At 44.2% G+C, this 15739-nt stretch overlaps 1 protein-coding gene across 4 annotated transcripts in view; it reads right to left on the bottom strand.

The window, feature by feature from the left end:
• Positions 1-15739, bottom strand: part of LOC139226871 (C-Jun-amino-terminal kinase-interacting protein 4-like) — a 279135-nt gene that overhangs the window by 143008 nt on the left and 120388 nt on the right. For all 4 annotated transcript variants that reach the window (XM_070857971.1, XM_070857972.1, XM_070857973.1 and 1 more), the window contains exon 4: positions 5636-5730. In XM_070857971.1, coding sequence (XP_070714072.1) covers positions 5636-5730 — 95 coding nt within the window. The remainder of the gene's footprint in view (positions 1-5635; positions 5731-15739) is intronic.

Raw genomic sequence — 15739 nt, 5'->3', positions numbered from 1 at the left:
TGTTTAACCTAGATCTAGCCCTACACACCTTAAATTTGTGACCACTGGTCCTGCCTAACCTATTTAATTGAAATAAACTGTCAGCTGGAATACAGTCTATTCCCTTCATTATTTTATAAACCTCAATTGGATCCCCCGTAAGTCTACACTGCTCCACTGGAGAGGCAGTCAGTGCCCACTGGAAGGAGCACTTTGAGGCGGGTGGCATCCCACAGCATGCCACCCGCCTCCATCTCAGCTTAACCCCAGCCCTGCACAAGGTTGAAAAGGCCATCCGACAATTGAAGAACAAGTCATCAGGTGCAAATGGAATCCCTGCCGAAGCACTAAAACATGGCGGAGAAGCAGTACCGGTGCAGATTCATGAGCTCATCTCTCTTATCTGGAAGAAGGAAATCATGCCAGGAGATCTGAGAGACGCTGTAATCGTGACTATCTTCAAGAAAGGTGACAAGTCTGACAGCGGTAACTACAGAGGAATCTCCCAGCCGTCGACCACCGGGAAAGTCATCGCAAGAATCCTCTTGAATCGCCTTTTGCCTGTGGCCGAAGAGCTCCTCCCAGAGTCGCAATGTGGATTCCGCCCATTAAGGGGCACAATGGACATGATCTTCACTGTGCGGCAGATACAAGAGAAATGCATGGAACAGCACCAACCCTTGTTTGACCTCACAAAAGCCTTCGACACCGTCAACCGTGAGGGATTATGGAGCGTCCTCCTCAGATTCGGCTGCCTGAAAAGTTTGTCACCATCCTCCACCTGTTCCACAATGACATGCAAGCCATGATCCTGACCAACGGATCCACCATAGACCCATTCCACGTTCGGACCGGGGTCAAGCAAGGCTGTGTCATCGTACCAACGCTCTTCTCGATCTTCCTTGCTGCAATGCTCCATCTCGCCCTCAGCAAGCTCCCCGCTGGAGTGGAGCTAAATTACAGGACAGACGGGAATCTGTTCGACCTCCGCCGCCTCCAGACCAGATCCAAGGTTGTCTCATCCTTAGTCATCGAATTACAGTATACAAACGACGTCAGTGCACACCCGGAGGCCGAATTCCAAGTCATCGTCAACACCTTCAACGAGGCGTATGAGAACATGGACCTTACACTAAACATCCGTAAGACAAAGGTCATCTGCCAACCTATCCCCGCCACACAGCACTGCCCCCTGGTTATCAAAATCCATGACGAGGCCTTGAACAACCTGGACCATTATCCATATCGAGGAAGTCTACAGTCAACAAGGGCAGACATCGATGACGAGGTCCAACACCACCTTCAGCGTGCCAGTGCAGACTTTGGTCGCCTGAGGAAGAGAGTGTTTGAAGACCAGGACCTCAACCCCGGCACCAAGCTCATGGTCTACAGAGCAGTAGTGATACCCGCCCTCCTATATGGCTTAGAGTCATGGACTATGTACAATAGGCACCTCAAAATACTGGAGAAGTACCATCAATGCTGCCTCCATAAGATCCTGCAAATCCACTGGCAAGATAGCTGCACCAACGTCAGCGTCCTCGCTCAGACCAACATTCCCAGCATTGAAGCACTGACCACATTGCCGACATGCCTGACATGAGACTCCCAAAACAAGCGCTCTACTCAGAGCTCCGACATGGCAAGTGAGCCCCAGGTGGACAGAGGATACATTTCAAGGACACCCTCAAAGTCTCCCTGAAGAAATGCAATATCTCCTGGGAATCCCTGGCCCAAGACTGCCCAAAGTGGAGGAAAAGCATCCTGGGGAGGTGCTGAACACCTCGAGTCTCTTCGTCGAGAGCAAGCTGAAGCCAAGCATAGACAGCTGAAGGAGCGCACGGCAACCGAGGCTCCCCACCTACACGTTCCTTCAACCGCTGTCTGCCCCACCTGTGACAGAGAGTGTAGGTCCCACATCAGACTCTTCAGTCACCCGAGAACTCATTTTTAGTATGGAAGCAAGCCATCCTCGACTCCGAGGGACTGCCTATGAAGATGATGAGGGTATGGAGTCCTAACTCATTTAGCCCATCTTGACAACCAAGATGCTTTAGACTATTAAGAAAATATTCTAACTTGTCTTTCTTGGATCCAAAGTGGACGACCTTGCACTCCTTCACATTGAACTCCATCTGCCATAGTTTTGCTCACTTACATAAATACTTAAAAGTTCTCCTGATATTCTTGCCGACATGACCTCTTCAACTAATACTAACAAAAGAAAATCCCAGATAGCTGGTTGTTAACCTGATGGCTGTTTGGAAAGTTGCTGAGCAGTTTGGCTGCCATATTGTGTCACTACACTTCAAACAGTAATTGTATGAAGCACTGAAGCATTTTGACCACAAGGTTCTATAGAAATCCAAGTACAGGGTATTTGTTTACAAATGAAAATAAAAGTGTTGGTTTACAAAAATCATGGCAAATGACAACATATCCTATAATAGAAGTACTGGAAGAGGTTTGGTTCCAATGCATTTCATAATGACTTCCACCAAAATTGAACCAAAGATTGAACTTATTAGATCGATATGCCACACAAGATTCGATGGTCATTTGTAGCTTCCTATATGTTTTCAACTGTCTCAAACCCTTTTCCGTTACTGTGAGAATGAATTGAAGCCACTACCTTTTGAAATGTATATCCACTCGTTGCATCTACAATTGTAGCAATTAAAACAGACTACAAAAGAACCATAAGGGTGCTGCCTAAGAGGAAGCAAGTGAGAAATATAGCAAAAAGCCACGGTAGTGTACAAGATGAGTAAGTTCAGAAGTGTGCTTCTATCACGCACTACAAAATTAGATGTAAAAGATTTCCTCCTATGCTTACCTAGATTCATTTTCCATTTTTGATGCAAAATATTCACTGGCAAAAATCCAAACAACATAGATATCTGTTCCTGGTTTATCCTTCACTAGGCATTAATACTGTGCATATTGCACGCAACAGTGCATAACTGTGCCCAACATCATAACATTCGCTCAAACACCAGTGTGTCAGTCTGAGGCTATAATAACTGTCTCAGCATGGGGAAGTATTAACTCGAGGGTAAAAATCCTGCTAACAGGGTCACTTCACTGAACCCAAACGCTCTTCCCCTCCCATCCCCTCCAATAATTAAGCAAAACTAGGACAAGAAAACAAAACAAGTGCAAATGAATACAACATCCATTAATGTTTTGTTCAAGTCTTGATGGCAGAATGTGGCCACAACACTTGCACTCTGCTGGGAACTTTACTCAAGTTGTAGCAAATTGTTGAGGGCCATAATCCCAGTATCTATCCAGCTAACTCCTTTTTATATCTGTCTGTCTATCTATCCCAGGTCTAGCAATATCACAGTTGGAAAGCTGTAGGCAAAGTCCCAGACACACATTGAATAGCAAGTTTCCTGGAAGCCACAAATAGGAGAATGTAAATCACAAGTAGCTCCCAGGCTACGTTATGAACATCACATGTTTAAATGACACTGATCAAGCTCACAATTGGTTAGTGATAGAGTTGCTAATGCCTCTTTATATCTCATTCTTAGAATTATAAAATTAATGTAACATACAACCTAAAGATTAACCCAGATGGATACATCTACACTGCAACGTTGATATTCAACTCTCCCTGTTGGCAATGGTTGTAACTCTCAAACAGGGTTGTTCCAGGCTGTGACTCTTCTCATACAATGTACGTTTACACATGAATGATTGACACGCTGGTGGCCCGAATCCTTTGCATGTTAACTCTTTAGCTATATTTTGAAGCCATCACGTTTCAGTTATATTATTTCCTCACCAGCTGACATTCAAACTAGCCATAAAACACCAAAATTACCAACTCTTATACCTTTAACTTATCCAAGAATTGTACATTTACTGGCTATTATACTTCAAGAGGAAATGCAGTTTAGAAATGCAAATCTTTCAGTTGCAACATGGAATAAATTTTGCATTTGCAAATTGGGTTCCTGAGTACAGGAAGTGTAATTTGTATGCTCAGAAAGTCAGTTAAACTTGCAGATTGATTGCTTCAAGTTAACATATGGCAGGCTAGTAAAACCCTTCATACTCAATTACACTTTACTCTTCATTTTTTTTAAATCTTGCACCTTCACTTATCCAAAGCACAGTATTTGAACATGATGAGGCCTCCAATAAATATATTGAAACAAAATTACGCTGTTTATTCAGCTAAATCAAGCAACTTAACATTACGCAAAAGAAAATAACTGATTTACAAACGACTGCAATAGACTTATTTCAAGGCACTATGGAAATGTACATAACTAAAACCTTCACTAACGAGAAAACAAATTGCTGGTTACTGTACATTACTAACTTGCAAGCTAGTTTATGTACTGTTGCCAACAGAAAAGTGATAAAAAAGTGCACTTATTACGAATGAGAACTCACCGACTACCTTCCAGACCAGCCCGTGTACCATTACTCACAGGATGCCAAGCACAACATCTCCATTCACTGTATTCAGATTTGCAGAAACAAGCAGCTTTTTCATTCAGATACAAACAATAAAACAATGATCACAATCCTTAATACTCTCAAACAATACATTCTGCATTCAAAAACATGGATATTAAAAAACAATTCACAAGGCATGATAAAATCTCGCAAAGTAGAACGTGGACTCGTATTCACAATGCATTGACACAAAAGCATTTTAACAAGCTGCTAAGTCAGAGGTAATGGGGAGGGGAAGAGAAGAGAAGAGATATAGATATACTGTAGATACATGATATAAACATGGAAGATACCATCAGTGAGGCACACAAGAGATAGGCCACGGGGCTGGTCAGTACCTGATTTTCCTTGGAAGATTCTGTGTCAGTGCCGGAAGGCCCGTTGAAATGGAATAATGCACAAGCAGCAGAACAGATAGCGACACCAGGATAGCTGAATTAATGACCACCGCCCCGCCAACAAAGCCAAACACAAACAGAAGCATGCAACCAGGACTCATGGCTCTGTGCTGGCATGGTGGTGCTCAGAGACCAGAACACCGTGGGGAAGGTTACACAGGGGTTGAGGGTGTATCCTTGGACTGAAAAATCTGTCACTCAAGCAGGGCCACAAAAGCGGCTACACTAAACAATGCCATCAGCACAGCCGGAGAGCTACATTCTGCAGCAGCTCACACAGAATGACATCATTCTGCTAATGTTTAAAACCCATGGAGCTGATCACCTCAGCATCACTGCTGTAGCACTAGCAACCATCGCTTCATTATCCATCCCCCCTCAGCTACCCTGCTCATTGGCTGCAAAAACCCACTGCTTACATTACACATGCACATAAAAGGAACCCTCATTATTCAGCACAAATTGCCAGATTGAGCTTTCGCATAGAATACCCAGTAGTAAAAACTTAAGAGGTTTAAAACCATCCGTTTACATCAATTTTTGATTGAAAAGCTGTTTTACCAACAATTTTGCAGCTATTAAATCCATGCTCTCAGCATAATTATTTTAATTCCAGCAATTACCCAGCGACAGCTCTATTATACAATGCACTTGTCCAACATCAGCCAAACTATTGTTCACTGCTCTGTCGTTAGGCAAATGGGTCACTGATCACATGTTCCAGAAACACATCGATATTTCTATTCTGCTAGAAAGGAGATAACACGAGGGAGAATGCTTACCTAACTCTGCTGGGCACTCCCGGTTCCGGCGGATCTGCTCCAGGCAACTGGTGAAGTTTATTTCGCTCTAAGTGCTCCATGTAATTGTGGATCATCTGTGATGAAGACGAAGGGGAAAAAAATGTCAGGTTTATCAACTTTTTCTTGTTTCAAGAATAGATGTTTTATTATGAACTTGAAGCCACTTTGCTTTACAAATGATAGATGCTGCAATACTCCTATTTTTCATATCTGTATGTTTTCTACTTTGAATCACTTAGATTGTATAATCTTTTATGATGTTCTGTTTCTTTAAAAATGTGATTTTGGGGGCGGGGCAGGCAAACTCCTACTGCATTTTCAGCGGGAAAAAGTTGAGGATGCGTTATCATGGTCCTTTTTTTTTAAAAAAAGAACTGGTGAAAAGGAATGAAGATTTGTTTAGTTTGAACAGTGTGCTGATATCTTGCCAATCACATGGCTCCGGTTGGGGTGTAGAATGTTGCGATGCGGGGTTGTCGCAGTTGTGTGGGGTGGACTGGTTGGGCCGGATGCCCTTTACCTTTCTGCCTTTGTTCATAGGTTTATATGTAACCTTCAGGGCTGCTGACCGAGGGCCGTGTGGCTCGGTCAGCCGGCGCGGACACGATAGGCCGAATTGGCCTCCTTCTGCACTGTAAATTTCTATCTTTCTGTGTTTCAATGGCTTAGATGTATTAATGGGTGAAAGGAATGGCACCAACACAGCTGTAATATCCCATGTTCATTGTCTCATCAATTGGTACAAACTCAGCTCCCATATACCATCACAATTGATAGTTTGCAGCCAATTAATGCCCCGTCGTCAGGATTCACCAGTTAAATAATGCTTCCATCACACATGGCAGACCATTACTTCAATTTCATGATAATTCTTTGTAAAAATTCCATAGTGGATCAGCATGGTAAAACCCCCTCTTTATTGAGCACAGCACCAGGAACCCAACTCTACCAAAATCCTCAAGGGTCAAGTCTATTCCCAAAACACAGTCCTGATTTTCATTAACCGTGGGGCAGAAATCTTCATTTACAGAGGACTCCTATACAGACAACTATCAGAGAGAAGATATGATGTCAGACAGGGGCAGCTCACTAAGTGCATCTGTTCCACAGAACCAGAAGCTGCCATCTTTTCTCCCCCACCCAAATATCAGCCAATTCGAGAAATATAGTAACACGATCATGATCAGCCCCTACAAGGCTAGTAAAGAGAATGGCACTCGGTGACATATTCACTGAAGAGAATAGTCCTGGCTGGAGTCACCCACTAAACCATTATATTTGTACTGATTGGCTTAAGTTAATGTTCATAGGTTACAGGATGTCACCCTTGCTGATCCTCCATTTCCCCCACTATTTGGTGATCCTGCTGGAGGTAATCTGCTGCTTTCCATTTCAAAAGGATATTTTTGTAACAAATGTCAATTGATAAGAAAACCAATTATACCCAACAAATCCGGCCACACCATAACGCTTGACAAAGTGAACTGTTAAGAACACAAGAAATAGGAACAGGAGCAGGTCATTCGGCCCTTTGAGCCTGCTCCGCCTTTCAATAAGATATGGCTGATCTTCAACCTCAACTCCACTTTCCTGCACTATCCCCATATCCCTGATTTTCTTCGTATCCAAAAATGTATCGATCTCAGTCTTGAATATACTCAATGACTGAGCATCCAGTTCTCTGGGGTAGAGGATTCCAAAGATTCACAACCCTTTGAGTAAGAAATTTCTCCTCATCGCAGTCCTAAATGGCCAACCCCTTATCCTGAGATTATGAGCCCTATATCCTTCCAGCATCTACCCTGTCAAGCCGCTTAAGAATTTAATATGTTTCAATGAGATCACCTCTCATTCTTCTAAATTCTTGGGACTATAGGCCTAGTCTACTCAATCTCCCCTCATCCCAGGAATCAGTCTGGTGAACCTTCGTTGCACTCCCTCCAAAGCAAGTTTATCTTTAAGAGTAAGTTATGTTTGACAAATTTAATAGGTTTTTTTTTATATAAAAGAGTGAACAGATGGATAACAGGAATGCAGTGGATGGGTATATAGATTTTCAAAAGGCATTCAATAAGGTATGTCACTGTAGGCTTGTTACAAAAATTCAAGCAACTGGAGTAAGACAAAATGTAGCAAAAGTTGGTTGATGGAGAGGGAACAAACTTTTCGGGTTAATTGGAGAAAGATGAGAAGTGGTATACATCACTTCTCAGTCGATGAAGGGGATTTGAACTTGGGCAGAGGGAGCACAGTATCAATGTTTGCCGATAACACAAAAGTAGAGGGTTTGGCAAACAGCTTAAGAGGACTATCAAATAATTAAATCATTACAGCCCCAGGACGTCGCTGCAGGAGTTCCTCAGGGCAATGTCTAAGCCCAACCATCTTCTGCTGCTTCATCAATGACCTTCCCTCCATCATAAGGTTAGAAATGGAGATGTTCACTGATGACTGCAGAGTGTTCAGTGCCCTCTGGGGTGAGAATTCCAAAGATTCACAACCCTTTGAGTGAAGAGATTTCTCATCTCAGTCCCAAATGGCCAACTCCTTATCCTGAGATTGCTTCACTACCTTTCGTGACCTCAGGACGTTCCAAAGAGCTTTGCAGCCAATTAAATACTTTTTTGAAGTGCAGTCACTGTTGTAATGTGGGAAACATGGCAGCTAATTAGCACACAGCAAGATCCCACAAAAGCAATGTGATAATGACCAGATAATCTGTTTTAGCGATGTTGATTGAGGGATAAATATTGGCCAGGATACTGGGGATAACCCCCATGCTCTTCTTTGAAATAGTGCCATGGGATCTTTCATGAGAGAGAGCAGACTGTACTGGGAGTGTCAGCCTAGATTTTGTGTGTTCAAGTCTCTGGAGTGGGACTTGACTTGCTTAGGCCACAGCTGGGACACTGCAGTTTTAGGTCCATTATAGAAACAACTTTTAAACCATAGAAAGTGTACAGTGCAGACTCACCAGGGCAATACCATGGATGGGAAACTAGAGCTGCAAGGATAGACTGGAAATATTCGCCTTCTCCACTGGAGCGGGGAAGGCAAAGTGGGGATTTAATAGGTTTCTAAAATTATGGGTTTTAATAGGATGAATGGGGACAGACTACATTCTCTGGTTGGTGAGCCAGTGACAAGCAGCCATCAATTGAAAAATAATTGAAGCATGGACAGCGGAACGGGGATGGCAGGACGGCACAGGGGGATGAGGCGGAGACGGGGAGAGCAAGGCTGAGGGATTCGTTTTGCACTGTGCCGAAGAACCAACAATGGATCAAAAGACCTCTATTTGTGCTGTAAACTTCTGTGGCAAATTTTCTTTATACAAAGCAAGATAAGGAAATATCATCAAAACAGCCTCACTCTCCAGTAAATCAATGCACCATATAGCATGTAATGAACTACACAGATTACAAGATTCCTGTGTTCGACAGCTGGCCTGTGTTGAACTACTTAACATTTCAGTTTGGCCAGTGGTGACGGTGCTAGTTGTCCTCAGTGCTCCTGGGTTCAGGAAGGAACAGAAAATACAGAGCTCCAGATCCTCATCACTATCCAGTGATCTCTGCTTCAAGTTGCCAATGTATAGACATCAGGCGACAAGATCAGACTCAGCTGCAATGCTCCCATGGTCAAATAGCTTGCTGACACTCTACTTCGAAGCTCACCTATGGAGAAATGCCACCTGGTCAACGTACCAGAGGGCAACTGGCACCCGCAGAGCTATACGCCAGCAAGAGTTGTCACCTCTAGAAGAGGAGAACAATAAATACATTCCCTCTTTTACACGTGATTTGATTGTTTTAAGAATGACAGGACTCTTGCTGTTTGTCTCTCAAACAAAGAAAAGCTTTCAGGTCCTCCGATCGAAGCTGTGTGGAGACAGAGCAGACACATTGTTGATGTGATCAGTGTTGGTGTGACTGCCTGTAGAATGTCTTTATGTGGTTTTTATTTTGGGCCGAGTGGTATCCGCTCCTGATGCTGAGTCCCGTTCAGCTGGCAACCACCTCAAAAGTAAATTTGCCAGATTAGCTAAAGCCAAAAGCCAGGAAGACCAGATTTTTTTAAATCATGCCCACTGTCAGCCTTGGCAAGTCAAGCAGGCTTACTTGAGCACATAAATCTAGGCTGACACGCCAGTGCAGTGCTGAGGGAGCGCTGCATTGTCAGAGATGCCGTCTTTCGAATGGGACATTAAACCGAGGCCCCGTCTGTTCTCAGGTGAATGTAAAAGGTCCCATGGCACTATTTCGAAGAAGAGCAGGGGAGTTATCCTGGTGTCCTGGCCAATATTTATCCCTCAATCAACATAACAAAAACAGATTATCTGGTCATTATCACATTGCTGTTTGGGGGAGCTTGCCGTGTGCAAATTGGCTGCTGCATTTCCCATATTACAATAGTGACTGCATTCTAAAAGTACTTCATTGGCTGTAAAGTACTTTGAGACGTCTGGTGGTCGTGAAAGACGCTATATAAATGCAAATATTTCTTTTACTTTGGGATTGTCACCATCATCATAGGCAGTCCCTTGGAATCGAGGAAGACTTACTTCCACTCTAAAAATGAGTTCAATACGAGAAACACAGTCCCTGTCACAAGTGGGTCAGACAGTCGGTGAGGGAAAGGGTGGGTGGGACTGGTTTGCCACACGCTCTTTCCGCTGCCTGCGCTTGATTTCTGCATGCTCTCGGCGATGAGACTCGAGGTGCTCAGCACCCTCCCGGATGCACTTTCTCCACTTAGGGCTGTCTTTGGCCAGGAACTCCCAGGTGTCGGTGGGGATGTTTCACCTTATCAGGGAGGCTTTGAGGGTGTCCTTGAAACATTTCCTCTGCCCATCTTTGGCTCATTTGCCGCGAAGGAGTTCCAAGTAGAGCGCTTGCTTTGGGAGTCTCATGTCAGGCATGCAAACAATGTGGCCTGCCCAGCGGAGCTGATCGAATGTGGTCAGTGCTTCAATGCTGGGGATGTTGGTCTGTCCTCCCAGGGGATTTGCAGGATCTTGCGGCGACATCGTTGGTGGTATTTCCCCAGCGACTTGAGGTGTCTACTGTACATGGTCCATATCTGAGCCATACAGGAGGGCGGGTATTACTATTGCCCTCCTGTATGGCTCCTGTAGACCATGAGCTTGGTGGCAGATTTGAGGGCCTGGTCTTCGAACACTCTTTTCCTCAAGCAGTTGAAGGCTGCAGTGGCGCACTGGAGGCGGTGTTGAATCTCGTCGTCAATGTCTGTCCTTGTTGATAAGAGGCTTCCAAGGTATGGGAAATGGTCCACGTTGTCCAGGGCCGCGCCGTGGATCTTGATGACTGGGGGGCAGTGCTGTGCGGCGGGGACAGGTTGGTGAAGGACCTTTGTCTTACGGATGTTTAGTGTAAGGCCCATGCTTTCGTACGCCTCAGTAAATAGGTTGACTATGACTTGGATTTGAGCCTCTGTATGCACGCAGACGAAGGCGTCATCTGCGTACTGCAGCTCGACGACAGAGGTTGGGGTGGTCTTGGATCTGGCCTGGAGACAACAACGGTTGAACAGGTTCCCACTGGTTCTGTAGTTTAGTTCCACTCCAGTGGGGAGCTTGTCGAGTGTGAGGTGGAGCATGGCAGCGAGGAAGATCGAGAAGAGGGTTGGCGCGATGACGCAGCTCTGCTTGACCCCAGTCCGGACGTGGATTGGATCTGTAATGGATCCGTTGGTAAGGATCACCGTGTCGTGGAGCAGGCAGAGGGTGGTGATGAACTTTTGGGGGCCCGAAACAGAGGAGGGCGCTCCATAGCGCTGTAAAAATCATCTCCCGGAGTTGTGTTTGGGATTGTAGCCTGCTGCCCATACGTGTCCCTTCAATTTGCCTCTTTTTACCTTCTTTTGAAGTTGAGGGTGTATACCGAAAAATAGAGGCCATCATGCACGAGCTCAGAGTAAGATGTTCAGGGGGCAGGGGAGGGGGTTGGAGGCCTGGGCTGGGGACAGGCAAACATAGGCCTGCCCTTGAGCTGTTGCAACAAGTGTGGATGCAAGAAAAATTAGGTTTGGGGCAGGAAAGAGCATTGTAAAAAGAGCTCAAAGAAATGTTAAAAGGAATGGGGGGAGGGTGCGGGGGAGAAAGCTTGCATGCAAGTGAAGGGAAAGTAGAGAGTGTTGGTTCTGCGCAAACAAAAATAAAATTAAAAGATAAAACAATCTTTTTCTATGCCATTTGAAATAGAGAGTTTCCCACCCCCAAAATAAACATGGATAGCTACATGCAGACGCACGCACAGCCCCTATACAGCTACACACATGACACTTTCTCTCACAGCCTGGGGGCTTTGAAGGCCAATGAAAAAACTTGCTCTCTCTCTTTCGCTCGCTCTCACTGCACCCCATGCAACATTCATCACTACCTCTGCCCATTTTGTTTTCTCGGAGTCCTTATGCAGGCTGCCAACAGACTGTCCTGATAAAGACTTCTTGTTCCCTTCTAATGGTTTCAGGGCGGTTGGTACCAAGATGCCCGGAAGCTGTGGGAACCTTTGGTCCGCCTCTTCTTTTATTCATTTTCAGGATTAAGATTTGAAAAGCTGCACTGTCTATAAAGCATGTGCAGCAGGATTGTTCATCTCCCACAGCATGGTTTGTAGAGCTGTATGGTTTTTTTTATTACTGGCTTCGACAATTTTAATGAGCCGTCACCTCTCGCCAATAGATTTATCATTGCTATAGATAGTTGAACCATGAAATATCATAAAGCCCTTCTATTTTTGGTCAATTCCACCTACTTCTTGAGCCACAGGGTTTTGCTGGAGAAGAGTTCCTGTCCATGTGGCCACTGTGTGTGTGAACTGTGACAGTGAATGTTTGCAAGCAATCCATCCTGGGAGCCCAATCTTGTCCTCACCTGACAGGGGTCACGGGATAGCGACGAAGAAACCCTAGCTCGTTGATTCCTTAGCCAATGCTCGGAGGCCAATCGTAGACCCTTGCTAAGATCCAAAAACTCAGCACACATCTGGAAATGCATAGACTGATCTGCATGGCTCCATCACACACTGCTTCACCAGATGTGCCATCAGGGGCACTTGATAAACAATTACTTTCCAAAAAACTAATTCTAGAAATATTCAGAGATTTTCACTGGTCAGGGTATGAAACAGGAAGAAGGAGAACGCATATATCTTACAAACAAAAACTGCGCACAAGTCATCTTGACCCAACTTGGCCATGGTTTTTGCGCTATAAATACACCATCAAAACTGTCCTTCTCACAAACACTGGGCCATGTATTGCAAATCATGAGTTAGAAATTGTCCTGCCTCAGTTAGGCAAGAGCAAGGCAGATATAACTGCAGTTCTAATAATACACAGTAAGTGCAGAACTATTTATATGTTCTCTGTAATTTTAGTGTATAGCTGGAACAAGCAACACCAGATTGATAAAGTCTTTGGTAGAACAGGAGTGAAAGCCTTACAGCCTGTGCGGTACCCCTTAAGAAACAGAGGAGATCATACGAAGGAGCGTGTCTGTGACCTTTTACGTCAATTCCTCTCATCAGTATTCACAAGAGACAATTATCGAAATATTCTTGAGCTTGTGACCATGTTGTCAGGGATACTTCACAGAATTTAACAGAGAGATTAGCATATCAATTATGATTAAGGAAGTAGAACAACCAAAAGCTCCAATGCTCTAAACTCAGAATACGCTAGAGAAAACTGCACTTAAAAAAAGAGCGCTCACAGTAAAGACTTCTATAATTTCTAGGAAAATTGGGGGAATTCCAACAGATTTAAGAAAAAAAGCTTTTCATTGTTTAAGGCAATGTTTCCCAGAAAGGGGATGGGGGAATCTACATCAGAATAAGTCTGAGAAACATTGCAGTCTGATATCACAAAGTTTTCAACCCACAGCATCCCACCTTCAATCAAATGCGGCATATCAGAAAGACAAGAGGACAAAAGGCTACAGCGAGAAGCTATGGTCAGATTTTAAGTGGACAGCTCTTGGTTGGCTGGCACGGACACGATAGGCCGAAATAGCCTCCATCCGTGCTGTAAATTTCAATGATTCTATGATAAATAAAGTGGCTTCTCATCCAGACGATGTGATACAGCAGCTTTCTCGGCACCAATTTCCTCAAAGCCCCAAGTTGAAAACAAGAGTGTCAACTGATCGGCACTCAGACCTGGGGCCTTGTATAGCAAATCAGGGAAGAAGCCCTTTCAGGATGCTTTTCGGTCAACTAAACAAGCATCTGCAAAGGTGATCGTGACAAACCTAACCAAAGACACCTCGAGACCTTGGATCTGGTGTCTTTGGTTAGGTGTGAGCTAACAAGGAGGACGGGGAAAGCGAGGTGCTTCACCCCACACTATTACAGAGGGGAAGCTTATATAAATATAAAAATATATATATATATATGTACATATTTTAAAAAATTATATGACTAGTTCCCACTTCAATACCCAAACTTTATTCAATAGCATGATTCATTTTGATCTTGCGTTCCCCAAAGCCTTCGTGTTGAGGTAATTCTAATGACAGAATCTTTCTGACCAACATCTTTCACTGACATAACAGTTGCTCTGCCACATGTAATCAATTTAAAACTGGATGACCCAATTCTCTGTCCTGCTGTTGTGATGGAATTTGAAGATGGTGTGACGCTTAATCTCTCGTTTCACTCCAGAGATGGATAACTTTGTTCACTGTGATCTGCTTGTGAATTGGGTAGCAGATCACAGTCACTTAACTAAGGCACGCACATTTAAAATACAAATGGCTCTATACATCAGGTTATGCTGCTTAACCTCTAAATCCCCAAGCTCCACAATGAAGTTTTAAATTCAATTTCTCCTCTCCTAGCCATGAGCCTTGGCTGCAGGGTGAGTACACAGCCTATTGCTGAGCCTCTCCCATTGATGCGCACGCACACACTATGCATGCATGTAACATCGTGAGGGAACCAACTGCTTAAGACACAGAAAAGGCACTGACTAACAATTGAGGACCAAAGATGAAAAGAAATGGAACACGGCTTCAGCAAATTATAGCAAAGAAGAGCAGGGTAAAAATCACCATAGATTCATCTGAAGTTCAGACTCTTGATATTCACACATGGGGCAAAGCAGTGAACTCCAGGAAAAGGGTGCTTTAATACTGAACTGCATCAATTTGCGTCTGACATCCATCAAATCTGCCAGCATTTTGTACAAACACTTGTCTCAAATTCTGAGGAACCCTATCCAAAGAGTTCCATGAGCAAAATTCTTTGGCTGACCGATACTCTGGAATTGCAGCCAAGTTCACTTTCACCATCATTGAATCTTTGCCACTCCCTGTAAGCAGTACTCTTGAGTGGAACCATTTTTTTTTAAATCACCAACATGCACAAGAAAATTGGTAATATCACTAGAATTATTTGGCAATTGTACCAGAAAATCATCTCTGGATAGAATGAGATTCTACCCAAATTAAAGACAGATCCACTACCAATCTGCTGCTTTCCACCGTCACAATCCAGCTAGTTTCTGAAAAATTTATAGCAATTTTTTTTGAACGAGCAATCAGAATTCTTGTGTGCAATTACCAAACTTGAGAGGGAATCTATGCTATAAAACAGCAAAGGATGCCATTAATGCAACAACCCTTTCCAATGTACTGAAACTAAAAAACCTAGGGCGGAACGTTCAACTTTGGCAGGGGGGGGTTAAACGGGGCAGCAGCGCATCTTCCACCAGTTACACACCCTGCCCGATCATTTTCCTTTCCTCTGAATTTAATGGAGGATAAAAATCGAGAAACTCTCCACTTGTGTGGATGAGTGCAGCTCCAACAACACTCAAGAAGCTCGACACCATTCAGGACAAAGCAGCCAGCTTGATCAGCACCCAATCCCCCACCTTCAACATTCACTCCCTCCACCACCGGCGCACCGTGGCTGCAGTGTGTACCATCTACAAGATGCACTGCAGCAACTCGCCATGGCTTCTTCGGCAGCACCTCCTAAATCCACGACATCTACCACCTTGAAAGACAAGGGCAGCAAGTGCATGGTAAGCCCGCCACCACCTCCAAGTCACACACCA

Source organism: Pristiophorus japonicus, chromosome 16, assembly GCF_044704955.1.
Source record: "Pristiophorus japonicus isolate sPriJap1 chromosome 16, sPriJap1.hap1, whole genome shotgun sequence".
Lineage (NCBI taxonomy): Eukaryota > Metazoa > Chordata > Chondrichthyes > Pristiophoridae > Pristiophorus > Pristiophorus japonicus.
This window is presented reverse-complemented; position numbering and strand designations above follow the sequence as displayed.